At 46.6% G+C, this 24,050-nt stretch overlaps 1 protein-coding gene across 2 annotated transcripts in view; it reads right to left on the minus strand.

The window, feature by feature from the left end:
- plekhh2 (pleckstrin homology domain containing, family H (with MyTH4 domain) member 2) overlaps positions 1-24,050 on the minus strand; it is a 229,085-nt gene that overhangs the window by 121,123 nt on the left and 83,912 nt on the right. For both annotated transcript variants that reach the window (XM_070889372.1, XM_070889371.1), the window contains exons 4-6: positions 17,809-17,958; positions 6,595-6,678; positions 5,986-6,067 (exon numbers count right to left, since the gene is read on the minus strand). In XM_070889372.1, the coding sequence (XP_070745473.1) occupies positions 5,986-6,067; positions 6,595-6,678; positions 17,809-17,958 (316 nt within the window). The remainder of the gene's footprint in view (positions 1-5,985; positions 6,068-6,594; positions 6,679-17,808; positions 17,959-24,050) is intronic.

Raw genomic sequence — 24,050 nt, forward strand, 5'->3', positions numbered from 1 at the left:
GGAGAGCGAGAGTGGGAGTAGGGGGAAGCGAGAGTGGGAGTGGAGGGGAGCGAGAGTGAGGGGGGAGCGGGAGCGAGAGAGGGGGGATCGAGAGAGAGAGTGAGAGGGGGGATCGAGAGAGAGGGGGGATCGAGAGAGAGAGGGGATCGAGAGAGAGAGAGGGGGAGCGAGAGAGAGAGGGGATCGAGAGAGAGAGAGGGGGAGCGAGAGAGAGAGGGCGGAGCGAGAGAGGGGGGTAGCGAGAGAGAGAGAGAAAGGGGGAGCGAGAGAGAGGGGGAGGGGGGAGGAGCGAGAGAGAGCGAGGGGGAGGAGCGAGAGAGAGCGAGGGGGAGGAGCGAGAGAGAGCGAGGGGGAGGAGCGAGAGAGAGCGAGGGGGAGGAGCGAGAGAGAGCGAGGGGGAGGAGCGAGAGAGAGCGAGGGGGAGGAGCGAGAGAGAGCGAGGGGGAGGAGCGAGAGAGAGCGAGGGGGAGGAGCGAGAGAGAGCGAGGGGGAGGAGCGAGAGAGAGCGAGGGGGAGGAGCGAGAGAGAGCGAGGGGGAGGAGCGAGAGAGAGCGAGGGGGAGGAGCGAGAGAGAGCGAGGGGGAGGAGCGAGAGGGCGCGAGGGGGAGGAGCGAGAGAGCGCGAGGGGGAGGAGCGAGAGAGAGCGAGGGGGAGGAGCGAGAGAGAGCGGGGGGGAGCGTGAGGGGGAGCGAGAGAGAGGGGGAGCGAGAGAGAGGGGGAGCGAGAGAGAGAGAGGAGGAGCGAGAGAGAGGGAGCAAGAGAGAGGGAGCGAGTGAGAGAGAGAGAGCAAGAGAGGAAGGAGATCGAGATAGAAGTGAGGAAAGGGAATGAGAAACAGAATGAGAAAAATTGATTGGGAGAGAGAGAAGTAAAGAAACAGGAATAGAGAAAGAGAAAAGGGAAAAAGAAAACGAGAGAAAGAGAGATTCTGAGATTCAGAGAGAAAACTGAAATCTTAATCCAGGGGTTCAGACTGGAAACGTCGCCCCAGCTCAGCATTCCACACGATAATAAATGGGAATCTATTTCACCTCCGTTGCCTCCAGGCTAGATCCAAGACCGTCCCATCCTCTGTCATCGAACTACAGTCCGCAGACGATGCCTGCATCTGCGCTCACTCAGATGCCAAACTTCAAGCCATCGTCAACACCTTCACCGAGGCGTACAAAAGCATGAGCATTACACTAAACATCTGTAAGACAAAGGTCCTTCACTAACTTGACCTCGCCACACAGCACTGTCCCCTAATTATCAAAATCCACAGTGGGGCCTTGAACAATGTGGACCATTTTCCATGCCTCGGGAGCCTATTATCTGCAAGGGCAGACTTCGATGACGACGTCCAACACTGTCTTCGGTTGCCAGCGCAGCCTTCTGTCACCTGAGGAAAAGTTTCTTTGAAGACCAGGACCTCAACCCCAGCACCAAGCTCATGGTCTGCAGTGCAGTGGTGACTCTCGCCCTCCTATATGGCTCAGAGACGTAGACTATTTCCAGCAGACACCTCAAAACACTGGAGAAGTACCACCAGCGCTGCCTTCACAAGGTCCTGCAAATCCATTGGGAGGATAATCGCACCAACATCCGTGTTCTCGCTCAGGCCAACATCCTCAGCATCGTAGCACTGACCACGCTCGATCAGCTCTGCTGGGTGGGCCACATCGTCCGCATGCCTGACACAAGGCTCCCAAAGCAAGCGCTCTTCTCGAAGCCTCGACACGGCAAGCAATCCCCAGGTGGGCAGAGGAAATGCTTCAAGGAAACCCTCAAAGCCTCCTTGATAAAGTGCAACAACCCCACCGGCACCTGGGAATCCCTGGCTCAAGACCACCCAAAGTGGAGGAAGAGCATCCGGGATGGCGCTGAGCACTTCGAGTCTTGTCGCCAAGAGCATGCAGAGACCAAGTGCAGACAGCGGAAGGAGTGTGCGGCAACTCAGGCTTCCCACACACCCTTTCCTTCAACCACTGTCTGTCCCACCCGTGACAGAGACTGTAGGTCCCACATTGGACTATTCAGCCACCTGAGAACTCACTTTTAGGGGCCAAGTTTCGGCCTGAGTTGCTCCTGTTTTTTTGGAGCAACTGGTTTAGAATGGAGTATCTTAGAAATTGCAATTCTCGGCATTTAGTTTGCTCCAGTTCTAGTCAGTTAGAACAGTTTCAGTTTGGAACAGAATGTTTTTTTCAAAAGGGGGTGTGTCCGGCCACTTATGCCTGTTTTGAAAGTTTAGGCAGTGAAAACTTACTCCAAACTAACTTACAATGGAGTAAGTGTAGATTTTTGTACGCTCAGAAAAACCTTGTCTACACTTTAGAAAATCAGGCGTAGGTTATAAATCAGGCGTAGGGAATGGGGGGGGGGGGGTTTAAAGGGAAGTTTACAAACATTAAACACTTCAGTTTTACAAATAAAGAGCCATCATCAATAATAAATACATCAATAAATCAACCAATAAATCAATCAAAAAAAATTAATAAAAATGTTTTAAAAATTAAAAAAATCAATAAATAAAACATTTTCTACTTACTGACTGCAGCACCGGGAGCCCTCCAACAGCGTGCTGGGATAGGCTCACCCCCACCGCCCCCCCCCACCCCCGCAGTGTGTCTCTGTCAGTGTCTCTATCTGTCTGTGTGTGTGCCTCTCACTCTCTGTCTGTCAGTGTGTGTTTCTGACAGCGAGGGGAGGGGGAGGAGGGGTTGGAGGGAGGGGGAGGGAGGGGGGGAGGGAGAGGGAGGAAAGAGGGAGGGAGGGTGGAAAGGTGGAAAGAGGGAGGGAGGTGGAGAAGGGAGGGAGGGGGAGAAGGGAGGGAGGGGGAGAAGGGAGGGAGGGGGAGAAGGGAGGGAGGGGGAGAAGGGAGGGGGAGAAGGGAGGGGGAGAAGGGAGGGGGAGAGGAGAGAGGCTGAACGAGTCCGGCCCGGCCGGGCCCAAGACTTTGGGCAAGGCCCGCCCCCAGCACCGGAGTTAAAGGTAGGTGGCTAGGGATCGGGTCGGGTCCTGGGGGGGTGGGTCGGGTCCTTGGAGGGGGGGTGGGTCAGGTCCTGGGGGGTGGGGGGGGGGGGGAAGCGCGGGTCAGGTCCGGGGGCTGGGCGGGGATCGGGTCCGGGGGGGGGGGGGGAGGGAAGTCAGGTCGGGAGCTGGGAAGGGGTTTGAGAGAGCCAGCTGAAGGGAGGAAGCAAGAGCTGGGCGTGGGAGGTGCAGCCTGATCCACGCAGCCCCAGTGAGGCCATTCGGCCAGGGCTAGGGGCTACGTGTTTCGGGCCCCTCCCACACAGTTTTGGCCACTTGGAGCTACTGCACATGCACGCCCACTGTAGCGTGCATGTGCAGAGGTCCCGGCACTGTTTTCAGCGCAGGGACCTGGCTCCGTCCCCCACAGCTCGTGCTGCGCCGTGCCCAGCTCCAGAGGACCTGCAGGGAGCCGGAGAATCTGTAAGTATTTTTTAGGCGCACTTTCGAGCGCGAAAAACGGGCGTCCAGGTCGGTGCTGCGCCGTTCTAGGCGCGGCCCGAAACTTGGGCCGTTAGAGTAGAAGCAAGTCATCCTGCCTATGATGATCTTATGAGTGATAAACCTGCGACTTCGCCTCAGTGTCTCCCCTGTTGCTGCCTCATGGGTCTGGGAAGGCTGATTGTCTGCCCTGTGTGGAAGCTGCAGATGTCCTTCTAGGTCGCCCTTGAGCAGCTTTGAGCCTGGAAGGGCCGGCTGGAGACTGGTCAACACCCTCCTGAGACGGTTCAGTCGGGTTTTGGCTCAGGCTAGGCCATGCGTGGAGGCACTGGCAGAGTGACAGGTCTGGGGCCAGGAATGCTGCGAGCCGGAGGGAGTGCACCATCCATATCCTGGCCTGAGGAGCCTGAATAACTCACCAGGGGTGGCACAATACCATCACCACCAATCTGAGGGAGCTTAGGTCGGTGCTGTGGCACCATACCGGAAGGCTCCCCGTGGCCTGTGGTGGACCCAGCCGCGAAAGCAACACCGAGGTCTCTGGGGGGCATCCAGCTGAGACTGCATGCGAGCAGCCACAGTCTGAAAGCCACCAGATATGACAGCACTTAGACGCTCCATTGACTCTTGCAGAGCCGGGGCCATCCTCTCCAAAGCAGCATCGATATGCTCGTTCCCTCGCGCCTGTGCTGCAATGGCAGCTGCCGCATCACCCTAAGGATGAATTTCCCGTGGGAATAACGCCCCAATTAAGACTGCAAACTTTCAGGTTTGAAGGGCTAATAAGACTAGAACACTTTTTTGTGGTCAAAAAGCTGAATTTGGATCCAATGGCCACCGCAAATTTTTCAGCGCTAATCGGGGAAAAAAGTCCTTAACACTACCAGCTTTCTGGCTGCACTGAATCATAGAAATTTACTCCATTTTCCAGCTCTTGGTCCGTAGCCCTGTAGGTTACAGCACTTCAAGTGCACATCCAAGCATCCCTTAAATATGGTGAGGGTTTCTGCCTCTACCACCCTTTCAGGTAATGAGTTCCAGACCCCCACCACCCTCTGGGTGAAGAAATTTTCCCTCATATCTCCTCTAAACCTCCCCCCAATTACTTTAAATCAATGGCAAGATATTTGTATTTACATTTTTCCCTAAATGTGGGGTGGAGTAATACGTCGAAAGTGGCTTCAGAACACAGTTTGCAATTCTGCTTACCTTCGCCTTAATGTGATTAAGTCATAATCAAGCCAAGTGCTTTAGTTTTATTTATAATGCTCGTGATTTTAGGAAATAGAAATCAGGCATTCTTCAGAAACAGTCAGTGCTGTAAAGTGTTTTTTGATCCTAGAGACAATGGTTTCAATCAATACTGGATGCATCTACAACCTAGCAGTTGACAATAAATATCCTAATATCTAAATCTTAACTCTTAGGTCTATGGAAATGGCTTTTAAGGCTGTCAAACTTGGGTCATCAGACAGTGCTTACACATCCGAGTCTGCGGATTAGCTTCCAACCACAAATGTGATGAGTCTTAGTGGGTATTAGACGGATCGCCAATTGCCACTTTACAGCGATATTTGTCAGCAACAATTGTTGCTGAACTGCAGCTCAGATTGTGCTTGTCTTCACCGGCAGCACTGGGAAATGCTCTGAGAGGCCTGTCCTCACAGTGTGGAGAGATACTGAGCACAGGTTTAAGCAGAAACAAGATGACCATGGGAGCAGCGCAGGCCAAAAAATTATTGCATTGCAAGTTAAGGTATTAAAGTGATGTTCAACATAGAAACTGAAATGTTGGTCCAGAATTTCCAAGAAAGTTTCAGCGTAGCTGTGTTAGAGCACCATTTTTTCTGAGGAAGCTTTGTGTGTAACTAATTTACACTGGTGTTACGCTGAAACATCGCTACGTACTAATTTCCTCAAATCGATTGAGTCACTCCTGAGATAGGTCTACTGAAATCCTTCGCTGTTGATTTGCATAGCTCCGCCCAATGCGAGCTACCAGCTCAAGTGAAATTACAGGATTTACACAAATGAGACACTACACTTAAAGTGCATGTCAGCCTCACTGCACCCAAATCTTACTGGACACTTGCCCTCAACCGTTCAGAAGGGCTAATCAGCTGGAATGGCTTTCCCAATGGGCATACGCCTGTTCTGCATAATGATGGAGGAGGAAGAGCAGAATCAAGATGGATTGAGAATATGGCGCCATGGCAGAAGACAGCAGCCCAATATATTGTGGCGCTGCATTTGCACTTCTTTTACGCCGGTTTTTGCTTTCCGTTGTCGAAAAATGAGCTCCACAGGCAAGATCAGCATATAAAACGGGCGTAAATGTTGGCGTAACTTTAGCAGAAGTTGGATAAAGGAAATTCCAGCCTGTCAATTTCAGTGGTGAACGGAGGGGAAATAGATATGATCCACACATTTGGAGTAATTGTCCTACTTTTATAATATACTGGTATTGATATTCAGTAGACTGCTGAATTTATTCAGTGAATCATGAATATCTTGGAAGAACTTGGCTCTTACCTTGTAACTTGGTCTGAAGGATCAGAATGTGTTCTATCTGTTGCTGATTGGTAAATTTAAAATTCTGATTTTCAGTTTCAAGCTATGAGCAAAGAGAGGATATTAAATCCTATATATCTCTCTACATTAAAAACACAGAAAATTGATAAGCAACATTGGTTTACTTAAAATGCTTATAAAAATTATATTGCATAACATTAATATAACTTTATTCTCCTGAACCACTAACATTATAAATAGTCATTATTGAGCCAGATTGTATTCTAGATATGTTTCTATCAATAGGAATAGCCTCAAGAATAGAAAACAGGAACATTATTAAGTTTAGGTCCACATAAATCCCACGTAACTTTTGCGAATATGAAATGATATAAACTTTTGGAGGGGGGGGAATTTTGTTCAATAACAATAGTTTTCAGTTTTATAATGAGCAGTTTAATGCAGTTCAGAATACATTTTCCAAAACAGAGCAACTTAAAAAAAAAATTGCAAATGTGATATTTAACTCAAAATTTCCACAAAAAAGTTAGAACCAATCAAATACAAAGCTACATTTGTACAAATAATTCAACATGCAGTGCCCAGTTTTTCCTATAAATACTTAGGTACCTCCTGCAGCTTCACTGTCACCCAATCCTTGATTTTAGCTGCTTTCTCTTCTATTACTTTGGCCTCCTGTATTCGTAGATACTTCTGAAACCCAAAAATGTATTGTCAACGTTACATAGGGTTACATGGGATATAAGGCACAGAAACAGGCCAATCGGCCCAACCAATCCACGCCGGCATTCATGCTCCACTCGAGCCTCCTCCCGTCTTTCCTCATCTAAATCTATCAGCATAACTCTCTATTCCCTTCTCCCTCATATGCTTGTCTAGCCTCCCCTTAAATGCATCTATACTATTCACTTCAACCACTCCTTGTGGTAGCGAGTTCCACATTCTCACCACTCTGGGTAAAGAAGTTTCTTCTGAATTCCCTATCAATATATAAACATTTCAGTCCAATAGAACACATTGATAGTAGGTAAGCAAAGGTAAAATAGAAAGCCTCAGAAACAGGCATGGGTTATTTCATATGGACATATACAAGGGAGTACAAGCTGAATGTTTGTGGGCATGCTGGAATCATCAGTTGATGCCCTTTTTGTGCTTTGTGTGGTGGTTTTGGTCTGTTGTAATATCTTTAGAATGAGCTATATTAATCTACGCAAATCTTTTAAATGACTATATTTGGTATAAAAATGTGTGGAAAGCGTGTTTGTTGAGCATTTATCAAAGAAGAAATGCATTGTATTACATACACAAATTCTCACTTCAACTCTAATCAAACTAAGATAGATTTCACTTATCTCACAGATGTTCCAATTCTAGCATTTAAAGCTAAAGTAGGTAACTCAAATAGCACTGCTTCTTACCCATGCTCCTTGTTGGGAATGAAATAACTATAGAGAACAACTGATACCTTTCACTAAATTACAAAACGGTAGGGCTGTCATTTTGAACTACACACTGTATACTATTTAGCATAAGATGAAACTAGACCAGGAAGCAGTTTCACCTATCTACCTTTAATTATGCTGACGAGCATGTACAGGAGCGAATAAATATTTATCCCATGAACAAATTTTCTCCCCAGTGTTTTAGACCAGAGACTGGGTGGGCTAATGAGGTGTGAAATTATGTACTTCCCTCCCACTAGACTACATGTGGCAGAATATATATATATTTTTTTTAATTTAATTTGAGCCAGTTATGCTTCAGAATTCAGTTTGACTACATTACTTATCTCTGCTACCTGGACCAATCTTTGATTCACAAGTGCTGTTTGACCTCCTTTAATCCCGATTTCCATTTGTCATTAAAACAGAAATAAAGTTCCTCTGAAAGCTCAGATGGTAAAGCCAGCATACAACTGAACTACACAGACCAGAAGGTCCATGGTCTTGTCTTGCGTTGTGCCGAATTAACTGATCTCAAAAGAGTTGGCAGCAAGGGTGTTATAACTGGCCTTAAAGCCTCTGGGTGAGGGAGGGGGAAAAAAATCAGTCAGGGTCCCCGCCGTGATCACTATCTAACGGAAGTTGTGTGTGTGTGCACTTCAGTTGAGGATAGGAACTGGTTTGGCTGCGACAATTAAAAAAATTGTTCATGGGATGTGGATGTCGCGGGCAAGGGCAGCATTTATTGCACATCCCTAATTGCCCTTGAGAAAGTAGCGGTGAGCCGCCTTCTTGAACCGCTGCAGTCAGTGTTGTGAAGGTATTCCACAGTGCTGTTAGAGGGAGTTCCAGGATTTTGATCCAGCGACGATGAAGGAACGATGTCATACTTCCAAGTCAGGATGGTGTGTAACTTGGAGGGGAACTTGCAGGTGATGGTGTTCTCATGCACCTGCTGCCCTTGTCCTTCTAGGTGGTAGAGGTCGCAGGTTTGGGAGATGCTGCCGAAGAAACCTTGGCGAGTTGCTGCAGTGCATTTTATAGATGATACGCACGGCAGCCACGATACGCCGGTGGTGGAGGGAGTGAATGTTGAAGGTGGTGGATGGGGTGCCAATCCAGCGGGTGGTTTGTCCTGGATGGTGTCGAGCTTCTTGAATTTTGTTGGAGCTGCACTCATCCAGGCAGGTAAAGAGTATTCCATCACACTCCTGACTTGTGCCTTGTAAATGGTGGAAAGGCTTTGGGGAGTCAGGAGGTGAGATACTCGCCGCAGAATGTCCAGCCTCTGACCTGCTCTTGTTGCCGCAATATTTATGTGGTTGGTCCAGTTAAGTTTCTGGTCAATGGTGAACCCCAAGATGTTGCTGGGGTGGGGATTCGGCAATGGTAATGCCGTTGAATGTCAAGGGGTGGTAGTTAGACTCTCCCTTGTTGGAGATAGTCATTGCTTGGCATTTGTGTGGCGTGAATGTTACTTGCCACTCATCAGCCCAAGCCTGAATGTCATCCAGGTTTTGCTGCATGTGGGCATGGACTGCTTCATTACCTGAGGAGTTGTGAATGGAACTGAACACTGTGCAGTCATCAGTGAACATCCCCACTTCTGACCTTATGATGGAGAGAAGGTCATTGATGAAGCAGCTGAAAATGGTTGAGCCTAGGACAGTGCCGAGAGGAACTCTTGCAGCGATGTCCTGGGGCGGTGCTGATTGACCTCCAACCACCACAACCATCTTCCTTTATGCCAGGTATGACTCCAGCCAACAGTTTAGAATCTCTCAGTTTACAGGAAGACAATGCGAAGTATCACCACAACACACATCACACATCCCTGCTACTGGCCCAGAGTCAAAACATTGATTACAATTGCCAGTGAAGAGTTTTCCCCCCGATTCCCATTGATTTCAGTTTTACTAGGGCTCCTTGATGCCACTTGGTTAAATGCTGCCTTGATGTCACTCTCACCTCACCTCGAATACCCTCCTGACACTCATGTCTAGTCTGAAACACAAGAAATGGCAACTTGAACAAAATACCAAGAGCGACTGGCACCTCAACAAAATTCAGCATTTTCAGGAGCAGCGGCAGTAAAATAAATAAAAAGAAACAGTATGAGGGTAATTTTGACTTTGGGTGATAATGTAAAATAGGTGCATATCGATATCATCAACAAGGTATATCTCTCTCCCGATTTAAATTTCCATCAAAGTCAATGCAAGATGCGTAGAACCCACGTTTAAATAAATTACTCCTGCTTTTAAATATTGCTGGTGTGTACTCCTGCCGCCAGCGCAACCTTATTTCCCAATATATTGGGTGCCGCACTCCTGGCTGGACATGTACACGTGCTTCCTGCCCATCATATTGGTGGCTTAGTAGGCCAGTTTGTGCATGAAAAACAGGCGCTTGGTGGCCGAATTGGTAGGCCATTGAGACTACAATGCCAAGATGATAGATGATAATTGGTTCAATAGTTTCAATGTTCTTTAATACAGGGTTGAAGGAATGGCAAAAGAGGTAATAAGGACTGTTAATAAGAAGGAGGATTCTGGAGCGTTTGAGGGAAATGAGCAGGTTAACCAGAGTGCTGCAATCAACTCCCTGGACCTATCCAGTCACCTAAACCATTGGTTCAGGAGCCCAATTGTGCGTTCGATTATCATCTTGGTAGTCCCATGGCTCTGGTTTGTACCTAATCTCTGCAGGCACCCTAGGGTGATGGAGTGTCATAAGCCATTTGTGGTGGGATAGCCCTTGACCCCATCCTTTAATGTTTTGTGACGGAAGGAAAATGGCGGGGGGTTGGGGGGGAGGGGATGGTTCACTGAAGCAGAATGAGGGAAATGTGACAGCTGCCTGGAAACTTGGCAGAGACCTGCATTATTCTGTGGTGGCTTTCACTGACCAGCTGCTCAATGATGAAATGAAATCCTTTCCTGTTCACTTAATCTCCTGGCTGGCTTCCTGATGTTCTAATGTTTACATGTGTACAGTCTATGACCCCCCCTGCACGCGAGGGAAGCCAGCCACTACAACAAATTCCGGAGTCTTTTCATTCTGATTGCTGGGTTCCATTCTGTTATTGGCGCTGGAAAATACATCAGTAGTGACCTGTTTGATGCATTTATGATCAGTACATTGAGGGATGTGAGATATATCCACTGTAACATCAAAGTGTGATGGTGACTATTACTGTTAAAGGCAAAACATGGCCACCTGGCCCAGTAGGCAGTAGGTCTTCTTGCGAAGGGCCGAATGGCCTATTCCTGCACCTATTTTCTATGTTTCTATGTTTCTAGGAGGTTGCAGAGCTCTGTGGCAGCCAGTCTGGAGAAATTTGTCTCTCTCATGCACTGCTCCTCAAACAAATACAGGTAGCTCACTGCAGGCTGTATACCCTATGCACAAGGAAGGATTTTTTCAAGTAGCCCTACTCAGCTGTTGTCTCCTAACAGGCCCAACTGCTATTCCTTGTAGGACACAATCACCAAACTCTCCTGTATAATTTCCCAAAAAAATAGCAAACAGAGCCCTATGATCTGTGTTTGCAGGTGAGTGCCCCTTTAAATATTGCTCCCAATGGCCCCTTGGAAACAAATCCGGCTAGGTTCTGCTCAGTGGGTTCAGTGCTGGGTGTAACATCTGTTTTTGCATGTTAGGATCCAGAAACAATTTTAAGAATATCATGGCCTGCAAATTGGGTGACGTAGCAGCCTCCTAAGGCTCCAAAACAGCAGGCAGGAAATGCCATATGATGTAAGGACAAACAAGAGGTGTACTTTACCCACTCCTGAAGCAGGTGCTAGGTCATTTGCTTGCACAAATAAGGGGCCTAACGCCTGCAACATTGATTTGCCTTCCCCCAAGGTCCGCGATCCTTCACATACCTGAGGGCCACTGTGGCACAAGGAGAAGCCCAATCTTCATTCCTTCTACCCGAAGGGCTCCTTCCGCAACACTAGCTTCGGGTGTCCTTGGAGATGGAGCACGTGGTGTCCACCGGTACGCTCGCGGCCTTCCGCGAGAGGTGGGCACCGGAGGGACTGGAGTGCATCATCATGCCCGGCAACCAAATTTTAATTTGATTTTACGTTTTAAAGTTTAATTTGTTTTAATTGCCGGTGCTTTTAGTGTCCCCCTCCCCTTTTATAGGGGGCACTGGAAAAAATTTGATTTTAGCACCCCCCAAAAAAAAAAGGAAAAAAAAGGGGCCTTGAAAATGTCTGCTGTGTCACCCAGGCGGGTGGCACGGTTTAATGTTTATGGTTATTTTCAGGTAAACTCAAAAGAGTTTCATGGTAATAAGGTCAGAGGCCCAATATCCGAGGCTCCTCGAAACTCTCCATTCTTGCACAGGGTACGGATCCAAAAATGAGCCCTCCCGAATTTCTAGGCCCATATATTTATGTATCGTATACCCATAAGGCTTCTGTTTGCTTGTAGCGAGTGCCTTAGACGCTTAAAGAACTGTGCGATTAAGAAACAAGCAGGATGTCTCCCAAAACATCTTTTAATTTTAAGTCTGCTACCAAGTGGTTCCCAGATTAAAATTGTGCTTTTAATGTTTGATCTGTAATGTACAGCATCACTGGATATATATTTTTAAGAATCATCCAAAAACTTTTGCAGAATAAACAAGGCTCTTGGCTTGAGTTCATGGAAAAACTCAAACCAATTTTACTTCCACTTTTAGGAAGAGTCTGGCTGCTCCACACAACGTCTCCCTCTGTTGGCCAGGCCAGGACTTACAACTTGTTTTCTGCAATTGCCTGTGTGCCACGATAATTTTCTGAAATTTATATCTTTAAGTGAATTTTTGTTCTTATTCGCATGAGGAATGCCAGTATTTGGAAATTAAGCTCTGCCCCTTCACACAGATGTAAACATACTCCACAGCACAATCGAAAACACCAAAGGAACTGCCAATTTAGTGCAATTAATTTTAGGATTTTATAGTGTCACCTGGCATCAAGCCAGGACCATGGTTGAGACTACCGAAACCAATTTTATTTAGGATCTTTACATCCCAGATGTGAAAAGAAAGTTTTTAATTTTTATGCTCATTAAGCTGTGGAAAGTTAATGCTGGGAAATGGAAACTAATCCCATGTCCGAGCACTATTGTGGTCACTGTAGTGTATTAGCATGGCGCATATTCAATACAGACACCGAAATTTGTAGCCTTTCTGGCTTAAATGGCGGGATTCCGCTGAAACAGCTGCAAACTCGGTGGAATTCCAATCGGTGTAATCCTGCGTAACTGCCTGGATCACACCTCTGCAGATTTCAACTAAAAGAGTGGAAGGCAATTTTAATAAAAAAGTAGAGCCACTGGGATTCTCTTTTTTTAAATTGGCTTCTATTGACCCAGATTATGCTGAAAAAATAATGATGAGATAATTATTAATGACTGCCAATTAATCTCTCTTGCCAAGTAAATGATTAAAAATGTGGCGTCACATTCCTTCAGGATGTGAATTAATGTTGTAGATTTTTAAAATGTCACATTTTAAATCTGTGGTTTTTTTTCTTACTTTTCCTTTCTGTCTCTTTTCTCTCACCCTCTTAATCCAATCTTTCTTTTGCTCTCGTTAAAATTCCGGCTACTGTGTCCGTGCGTGCGAGATTGGAGGCAGGTCGGGAGGGAAAGTGGAAATAAATCGGAGCGGGTCGGGAACCGGGCGTTATCCCACCTCCTCATGTCTTTAACTTGGGTGCGCTTGCCAGCACGGCTGCGACCCGAACAGCAGAGGCGCGCAAACTAATTTAGATAATTATCAGCTTGTTGTCAGACACTTAACCGTCTTTTTAACCAGACCTTTTGAATTTCACTGCATGACCACGGGAAGCAGCTAGGGAACCATGTCTGTCAAGCTGAGGCGAATGTTCAGTGGCCATTGATCGAGGTCATTACTGCAGAGCATGGAAAGCACAATAAATAATGCCACCTGACACCTGCTTACTTTTCTAAGGGAAATGCTGTGGCTGAATGCTCTTTCAGCACAGATTTAGGTCTCTAAAGTTTGCAAGTCTTTTCTGCTAATTCAGAACGTACTCTCACCTCATTGCTGCTATCCATCACACCACTGACAGATTGCTTCTCTGTTCTCTACTTGAGTTGCCATCTAGTGCATCAGCCTGGGTGCTGTTTATACTGTCTCACCTTGGTCCTCAGAATCAGACCAAGATGAGCCCCAACACCAGTGGACACACCAGCAGCAGCAACACCACCACCACCAACCTTCTCCACAATCACCTGATGCTGCACGGGACAGAGGGCATCAGCGCAGGGCTGCACTGCGCTGGGGCAAAACTCCCAACATAGCGTATACAGGCAGAGGATGACGTTGTCGCAGACATTTGCAGCTTGCTGGTGCAAGACCTGCAGCCCAAAAGAGCGGGTGGACTCACCTTACCAGTGGCTATCAAAGTCACCACCGCCTCAACATCTTCACCTCAGGCTCCTTCCAGGGATCTGCAGCAGACATTTGCGGGATCTCGCAGTCGGCTGCCCACAGATGTATCACACAGGTCACCGATCCCCTATTTGACAAGTCAGCCAATTATATCAACTTTGCCACTGATGACGCCAGTGTTACTGAGCAGGCGCTGGGCTCTGGCTGGTTTCCCACGGGTGCTGGGCGTCATTGACTGCACACATGTGGCCATCAGGGCACCCCATCATCACTCAGGAGTGTTTGTGAACTGCAAGGGCTTCCATTCCCTCAATGTGAAGCTGGTCTTCAACCATAGAAAAATCATCCTGCATGTATGCGCCAAATTTCCAGGCAGCTGTCATGACTCTTTCGTGCTGTGCCAGTCCACCCTCCCTCAGCCCTTTGCACCTCCAAACAGACTTTTCGGCCGGCTGCTTGGAGACAAGGGCTATCCACTGAAGATGTGGCTCATGACACCCTTGAGGAGGTCCCAGTACGGAGGCTGAGGATATATATATATATATATATATAATGAAAGCCATATGTCCACCAGATGTGTCATAGAGCAAACAATAGGCATGCTGAAAATGTGCTTCAGATGCCTTGACAGATCTGGAGGAGCCTTTCAGTATTCACCAGCCAGGGTCTCCAGAATCATCAACATCTGCTGCACACTGCACAACATGGCGCAGCAACAAGGTTTAGCGCTCCATTAGGAGTAAGGCTCTGAGTGCACAGCCTCTTCAGAGGAGGAGGAGCATCAGCTGGAAGATGAGGATGAGGAGCAGGAGGAACCAGAGGTCCAGATGCCACCAGCACCCGAGTGGCCAGGGATAACCTCATCATGGTTAGATTTACTTAACTTCATGCATTACACCTATATGGCTGCCACAGGGTGACTATGAGGGAGTGTGCTGCCAAATCTAAATGGCTTCTTTGTGTGATGTTACTTGCTATGATTACATTAGGATGAGGGTGAGTGTGAGGGTGGTTAGTTAGATGGGGATGTGAATATGCAGATAGAAAGGGAGGGATGGGTGGACGTGCAAGGTGTGAGTAATTTTGGTGTGAGTTATGATGTGCAGGAGTAGCCTTGGGAAGGCAGAGTGATGGAGATCTGGTGAAAGGCACAGCAGGATGAAGTTAAAAGTGGTTTTGCACTCTCCTTTCCTGGTCTAATGAGATCACTGAAGTGCTTCTGGCACTGCACCCAAGTCCTCTTCACATCATCCCTGCTGTTGACCTCCTCTGCTATCTCCAGCCAGGCTTTTTTGGTTTCCTGAGGAGGTCTCTTGCGCCCATCAGAAGGGAAGAGGACCTTCCTGTGAGCCCTGACTTCCTCCACAAGCATATGTAGGGGCCATCTAAGAACCTGGGTGCAGCCCTCTGCCTCTGTGCATGGCTGAGCAAGACCCAAATGCTAAAATGTAGTGCTTGCACACTCAAATGCAATGTGGCTAAGGCGCCTTTAAATATCTCGGCTGAAAAAGAGTAATCGATGACATCATCAGATCCGCACCATTTAATAGGGCATGGAAATGCACAGGCCACCCTTAATAGACGCCATTAAGGGAAAGTCGCTCAGAGGAGTGGGATGAAAAGAACAACGGATTCCTGACAGCACGCCGACTGCCCGCACCCGACCAGGTAAAGAACATTCTGGCTTTTATTTCCCTTTCTGTACCTAATTTGACACTGAATTCACCAACTCTAAGTCACCCTCCTTCATCTATTTATTTCTCAATCCATTGGTTTAGGAAATACACTATTTGTTCCGTTGTTCACCAAGGTCCCAGATGCCCCGTTACCCTCACCACGCTGTTAGCAGCTCACAATTCCAGCAACTTTGAGAGCAAAATGTTATACATGTGAACTTGTATTTACTCTTTACAGCCACCAGTGGGCTCATCCCCTGGAGTCCCAAGGGATCTCATAATCCCTTGGGAGCACAGGTATTTAAGGAGGCCTCACAGGTTGGAGAGGCACTCTGGAGACCTGCAATAAAAGACTAAGGTCACACTTTACTTTGAGCTCAGAGTGTTCAGTCTGACTCTTTCTCCATACATAACACAAAACATTTAAAAACCTAAACATGATGACCTGCTCCAGCAAAAATATGGGCCATTATGTATTTATTAGCACTTCTTGGTACTTTGTTTCCAACATCAGAGGTAATATACTGCTGGAGGAATTCAAACCCAGGACATCACTTACAATTCCAGGAGGGGAGATGGAGAAAAGCAGGATCAGCCATGGGAAAGGGAACGAAGAGACCCACAGAAGTATAGAGGGGACAGCAGTGTAGACATCACTGCTCAAAGGTGAGTCTTATATTGGTCAAATTAAAAGTTATGTAAAAAGGCAACAGCAGGAGACGAATCATTTGGGGAATTCTTCCTCACAGAGAGATCATGGGGTTGAAATTCAGGTGCGCCAGAAAGCTGGACCTTAGACTCAAAGCCAGGCTGCTTGGCTGAAAATGGGTCGGTCAGGGCCTCCGCCGCTGTCAATCAGCGGTGGAGTCGTGGTGACTTTACAGCACGTGTGCGTCACCGCACTTTTTCCCCTCCGTTAATGGGGAGAGATTCTATCATTTTATATCTTTGGCCACTGGGCCACCCGGTAGGCTTTTGGCCGGGCCAGTGGCCTGGCACCTAAGAGGTGGCCCGGCTGAACCGGGGGCAGTATTTTGCCAGCCGATCGGCAAGTCGGTCGGCAAAAATGTTTGCATGGCGGCCGCGGCAGTGGGCCCTCCCCTTTAAGGGCCGCCGCGCTGCCAGGCCGCAATCAGTGTGGAGATGGCACACCAACAGAAAAACCTGCTGGTAGTACTGCGTGGCAGGGGATCGACGAGTTCAGCTGAATATCGATAGGCAAGTATTCTTATTGAATAAAATTGGTGGTGCAACCCCCTCAGGCGGGATGGGATCCAGGCCAAAAAATCCCCCACCTGAATTTAGGTCGGGTCAGCCAGTTGACCCCAAAGTGGCAGCCATTCGATTTTTAGGAATGGCCGCTACAAACTGGTATTAACGGGTTTCTTCGAGATCCTGAATTTCGGCCCCCATGTGTGGAATAAACTTCCCAATAACATAGTGGAGACAAAGGCGAATCATTTAAGAAACAAGTGGATGCTACAATGGGGGGATATTCGCATCTCTCTGGATGGATGCATTAAAATGGGCTAAATGGCTTTCCTCATTAGTAATTATCTTGTGAGATACTGGCAATATAATTGATCAGAAAACCCCCGATATATCTTTTCAGCAACTCATGCTGATCAGGGATTCCACTGGACATTTTTGGTAATTTTACTTAAGCCATTTTAGTTCTTTGATAATGTGCTTTCACAATAGACATTTTGAAATCAATAGAACTAAAAGGGAGAACTCAAAGACCTATATATATGTGGACTTAAATAATTTTGGGATAATATCATTATGGGAAAGCTGCTGTAATAAATCATTGGCATTCCCGATTCATGAGGTGCGTATGTGTGATATTTTTGGAGAAGTAGAGAAAATAGAGTACAGTTATATTAAAATAAAAACGGAAAATGCTGGAAATACTCAGCAGGTCAGGCAGCATCTGTGGAGAGATGACCTTTCGATCAGACCAATGACCTGAAACGTTAACTCTGTTTCTCTCTCCACAGATGCTGCCTGATCTGCTGAGTACTTCCAGCATTTTCAGTTTTTATTTCAGATTTCCAGCATCCACAAGTATTTTGCTTTTGTACAATTATACTAAACTTGGACTAATAAAGATATGAAAATAATTGAAGTTAAGAGGTACACACTGCTCCTGTTGAAGGTATCAAATCAAAATGTAGTTTAAAAAAAATAAAACTTCAAATTTAATATTTAAGCAATGAGAATTTCGAAGTCACCAAGGAACAAAACAACTCAAATGGAACTTGAAGTATTCTCCGTGACAGCAAACCTGTTCATCCAGCTGTAGTTCTAAACGCTGTATGACATCGTCTTTTTCCAGTATAAGGGTCTCCAGTTCCTGACACCTCTTGTACAACCTATTCTCCGATTCACTAGTCTGGATGTTGGCTGCTTTGAGCTTCTCTTCCATAACACGAACCTAAGAGCACAAAACAAATCAATGCTCAAAACAGATTTAATAATTTTCTCTATAAAAATGTAAAAAAACAGCAGTATCTGCTGGAACACCACTAATGGAAGCAATGCTACTCCTGTTAACTCATGGTAAAATTCTACGCTATCTCAATGAGAGATTTCACATCTGGTCCCAAATTCCAGTGACATCTCAGACAGTCAGTCATTTCTTGGCAGAAGCATTTTAAAGTACTGTAGTCTCATAGTGCCAAAGTAAAATCCAGACAGTGACTTCCCTCATGAAATCATCATGTTGCAAGAATCACTTGACTCAACTGCTTAGTAGTATTTCCCATTTGTAACAAGGTAGAAGCAAATATTTACAGAAATGGTTTGTTAACTACCACTTCCAGCCCTTTTACTAATACTTTGCTTTTGTTGGCATATATGTCTAATGCATTCTTACTATAGCAGTAACATATCCGGGAAAATGATCAATTCCCTGCAGGCAAAATCAAAAACTCTGAAAAGACAAAGAAAATAGACCAGCAATATTCTTGTAACCCCTTCCAGCTATGGATATAGAAGGTGAAGGCCATAAATAATTCTCGCAATCTCCCCCTTCCCTTCTGTTTATCACTCTGGTTCTCTCACTTTTCTTCAATTGTATTTCTCTTCGTCCGCCACTTCTTTCTTTCTCTCTATTAATTTGTTCTCATCTTAATTATTTTAATCATATCTTAATCAGATCAGCCATGATCTTATTGAATGGCGGAGCAGGTTCGAGGGACCTGCTCCTATTTCTTATGTTTTTATTTTCACTTTATCCCTCCCCCAGTGAGCAGCCTGCTCATTAATCATTAATCCTGCTGCTGAACAAAGATGCCAAATAGTGCAAGAATTCATCATGTAGTGGCTCCCGAGAACTGCAGTCTGTTAAATTAATATGAACACTTACACATGCACTACTTGTTTTCTTTACCGTCTTACATCGGGCTCCCAAATGTAGGGAGTTAGCCAGGGCTGAATTTTGGCCACCATTCTGCGCCATTTTATTTGGCGTACGATGCTTTTTTTTTGAGCAGACTAAAATCTGCAAGTTTCGCCAAAGTTTCTGCACCGTTTTAAGGTAGGTACCTGATTCTTTGACGTCACTGGGGGCAGAACCTTACGGGTGCGCCACTTCTGGCCATTTAAGCGAGTTTGGCCAAGTACGATTTTTTTCTAAAACCGCACCCTTCTGAGAAACTTTCCCTACACTTAAGGAAATTGGTGTAGAGAAGAGAAAACTGGCGGAGAGAAGACACGATTGTTTTAGCTGAGCTGAAGAGACGGCAACGGCTGGGGGAGGGGGGCTTTCGGCCTGGGATGACAGAGGCACCGGGAGTGGGGGCCATTAGGCCTGGGATAGCAGCGGCAAAGGGGGCCTTTTGGCCAGCGATCCTGTCGGCTGGCGCTCCGTGCCTCGAGCCCGGTGATCATCGGAGAGAAGAGAAAATCAGTTTGTTGCAGAGCTAATTAATAAATAGAAATTAGTGAATATTACCCCCAGACTTCATGTTATCCTGTGTATTTTGTGCTGTGTGTGCCCCAAATCTCTGCCTTGAGCGTCATGTCACCATAGAAACCAAGCCGAGTGATGCGCATGTGCAGACCAGGGTGTGGTTCATGGACTAGGGCGTCAACCTTTTGCAGGGAGAGGGAAACGGTGTGAGTGTTTTGTGTGAGTAGTTTCATTTCGTTTGCAACTAAGAAAAAGCAATGGGGGCGATCCTAGCAGTACCTCGTGTAGCAAGAGTGTTTTGCTTCATGTCTATACAAAAGAGAAGATTAATAAGACAACAATATCTCAGGAACAAGAGAACTCGAAGAATGATGGTGAGGAGGTCTTACCTGGATCGGGTGTACAGGGAGGAGTGCTCATACCTGCACCTGAGTGAGGCAGACTGCATTAGCAGGCTGCACTTTCTGAAGGAGGTGATCACCGAGATCTGCCAACTGATCAAGGCAGACCTGCAACCTAGAAACGGGAGGAGGACTGCACTACCCATGGAGGTTCACGGTAACTGCAGCACTTGCCTTCTATGCCTGCGGCCCGTTCTAGGCTTCAACTGGGGACATATGCTGCATCTCGCAGCATGCGACACATAGCAGCATTCGACAGATGACTACTGCACTGTATGCCCGCAGAGACAACTACATCAAGTTCCCCATGACCGCTCAGGCAATGCGTGACCGGGCTGTGGGCTTTGTGAGGATTGCTGGCTTCCCCAAGGTGCAGGGTGCGATAGACTGTACCCACATCACCTTGCAAGCAACTTTGAATGATTCGCAGTTTACAGGAACAGAAAAGGGTTCCACTCACTAAATGTCCAGCTGGTTTGCGACGACATGCATCGCACCATGGCAGTTGATGCCAGATACCCAGGGAACAGCCATGATGCGCGATTCATCTTCCGCGAGAGCACTATATCTTCCATTTTTCAGCAGCAGCCAGAAGTGCAGAGCTGGTTGCTGGGGGACAAGGGTTATGGGCTCGCCACCTGGCTCATGACCCCCCACCATCCCACGCAATATCCGGACAGAAACCAAGCATCAGTGCAACATAAGAAATAGGAGCAGGAGTAGGCCATACGTGCCTGCTCCGCCATTTTATACGATTTTGGCTGATCTGATCATGGACTCCGCTCCACTTCCCTGCCCGCTCCCTATAACCTCTTATTCCCTTGTCGGTTAAGAAACTGTCTATCTCTGTCTTAAATTTATTGAACGTCCCAGCTTCCACAGCTCTCTGAGGCAATGAATTCCACAGATTTACAACCCTCTGAGAAAAGAAATTCCTCCTCATCTCAGCTTTAAATGGGCGGCCTCTTATTCTAAGATCATGCCCCCTAGTTCTAGTCTCCCCCATCAGTGGAAATGTTCTCTCTGCATCCACTTTGTCAAGCCCCTCAATCTTATACGTTTCTATAAGATCATCTCTCAATCTTCTGAATTCCAATGAGTAGAGGCCCAACCTACTCAACCTTTCCTCATAAGTCAACCCCCTCATCTCCGGAATCAACCTAGTGACCATTCTCTGAACTGCCTCCAAAGCAAGTATATCCTTTCGTAAATATGGAAACCAAAACTGCACGCAGTATTCCAGGTGTGGCCTCACCAATACCTTATATAGTTATAGCAAGACTTCCCTGCTTTTATACTCCATCCACTTTGCAATAAAGGCCAAAATTCCATTGGCCTTCCTGATCACTTGCTGTACCTGCATACTATCCTTTTGTGTTTCATGCACAAGTACCCCCAGGTCCCGCTGTATTGCAGCACTTTGCGATCTTTCTCCATTTAAATAATAACTTGCTCTGATTTTTTTCTGCCAAAATGCATGACCTCACACTTTCCAACATTATACTCCATCTGCCAAATATTTGCCCACTCACTTAGCCTGTCTATGTCCTTTGCAGATTTTTTTGTGTCCTCCTCACACATTGCTTTTCCTCCCATCTTTGTATCGTCAGCAAACTTGGCTACGTTACACTCAGTCCCTTCTTCCAAGTCATTAATATAGATTGTAAATAGTCCCACATGTCCCACATAACCACACGCAGTATCATTGCAAGTGCAATTGGAATATTAAGGCAGCGTTCATGATGCCTGGACCATTCTGGAAGCTACCTGTAATATGCCCCTCAGATTGTCGGTCAGTTCATTGTCATATGCTGCATGCTGCACAACTTAGCGATCATGAGGCAACAGGCACTGGAAGTTGAAGAGCAACCTCAGGCGACGGTATGAGGAGGACAACGAGCAGGCTGACGAGGAGGAGGGGGAGGAGGAGGAGCAGCAGCAGGCGGAAGCCATGCCAGCACCTCAACCCACAGGACGACGGCAGAGGAAGGGGGACCCTCGTGCACCTATAGCCATTACAAGAGCCTTGCGTCAGCGGCTAATCCTTGAATGCTTTGTTGTATGAAGGTTGAGCGGCACTTTTGATCATTCAACATGTTGGTTGACTGCTGCGTTAAATTAAAGAATAATGTTCATGATTCTGGTTTAATGAAAAAAGAATTACGTTTATTAAACATTTGTACTTAACTTTAATAAAAATATTTGTTACAAACTTTAAACTTTTCCATTAAGAACATTCACAAACTTATTTTTCAAGTTACATGACTTTAAACTTTTCAATTAAGATCAGTTAAATAACAATAACCATCATCATCATCATCATCATCGGTGGTCCCTCGAAACGAGGATGACTTGCTTCCACGCCAAAAAAAGAATACGTTCACAAGTGTTCCAATGAAGGACCTAAAATTCCAGGTCCTGAACTACACCCTGAAGGGTGGAAGATGCCGGTGCGTGGATTTTTCTTTTTAAACGTGTGGTGGCCGTTGCACACCAGCCACCACACGGGCTCGACAGAGCTAGGTCCAGTGGCAAGGATTAACCAGGACGACTGGAGACCTGCTCTGCTGCACAGACTTAGTGTGCACACATATTGTGGGCTGGCCTGTGCTGCCCCTGGGCCCCTACCTCGCCGCTCCTGCTGTATCTGCCCACGCTCCAATCACCGTCTTGGATCTTGATGCCGTCCCTCTTCGCTACCGTCGCAGCTCGTGCTGCTCCTTGAAGTGGCATGCCTCCACGCTGCTCCCAGGCCACTGTTCGCCGCTCCTTTTATGGCCCTGACCTGCCGCTGGTGTTCTCTCACAGATTGGGGCCTCCACGCTAACAACATAACATAACAACAGTAACAACAACAGCAGCAGCCATCTCTCCTCCCCCTTATTCTAAGACCGCGGTCCGGAAAGGGGTTGACACATCCACGTGCAGCACCATCTCCTCCAGATTCAGTGGCACATTCTCAATATTAGGGCCTTCCCGCTTCCCCTGTTCATCCTCATCCTGATCTTCCTGTGGGAGTTGTGCATGAATGATCGTTCTTCTGTGCAGGGTTTTGTGCTTCCTCAGGGATGGGCACAACTTCTGCAAAATATAACAGAGCAGACGATCGGTGAGCAGCAGGGGAGGGGGCAGGGTGGCATGAATAGGCTCAGGCAGCACAGGCTCATTTGAAGGACCACGATGAATGAGGATAAGCCCAGCTTCTGTACCGGTTGTTGACCTTCTAGAGCCAGCACCGACCATACCACGGATCCTCACTTTCAGGGGTGTCAGTCGGTGTACATTTGCTGAACCTCCTCCAGTTCGTGTTCACTCTCTGTTGTTGTGTGCCATCTTCCTTTGCAAAGATGAAAATAAAACTTTTTAAGAGAATGAGTCAGCTGTGGTGGCACACACAGTTGCAATTGCAATTCCATAAATGAAAATGTTCCTTACAGAAATTATTTGACCAAGGTCCTGCCACTTCTTTTTGCACTGCCTATAAATTCCATTATTGTTAAAATATTTACAAAGTCAATTCTAGACAGAGTTTATGTAATAAGAGTTGAGTTAGTATAAGGAATGAAATGACAGCTATGTTGTCTCAGCTGTAATAATTTCATTTCCTATACTGTTTTTCTTGACTAACTTTCTGTGAATTTCAGTCCTAGGAGTAATGCATTTTAACACCCAGTGTTTGCAACAAGCATTTCCAGTTCAAGTATTGCATAGGTTAGAGGCAGAGTAAAGATCCTCCTATACTTCCCCATCAAGTATTTCTAAATCACGTATGATATAGATTAAATGCAGAGTAAAGCTCCTGGTCTTTCTTAATAATATGCTTTACCACCAACTTCAGAACAAAAATGTGCCGCAATACCAACCTCATAAAAACACCCTAAAGCAACAATGTTAGTTTTCTATTTCCAACATGCCTGGCAGATGCAATATAATGTGGATAAATGTGAGGTTATCCACTTTGGTGGCAAAAACAGGAAGGCAGAATATTATCTCAATGGCGACAGATTAGGAAAAGGGGAGGTGCAACAAGAACTGGGTGTCATGGTACATCAATCATTGAAAGTTGGCCTGCAGGTACAGCAGGCGGTGAAGAAGGTAAATGGCATGTTGGCCTTCATAGCTAGGGGATTTGAGTATAGGAGCAGGGAGGTCTTACTGCAGTTGTACAGGGCCTTGGTGAGGCCTCACCTGGAATATTGTGTTCAGTTTTGG

The sequence above is a fragment of the Pristiophorus japonicus genome, chromosome 9 (assembly GCF_044704955.1).
Source record: "Pristiophorus japonicus isolate sPriJap1 chromosome 9, sPriJap1.hap1, whole genome shotgun sequence".
Lineage (NCBI taxonomy): Eukaryota > Metazoa > Chordata > Chondrichthyes > Pristiophoridae > Pristiophorus > Pristiophorus japonicus.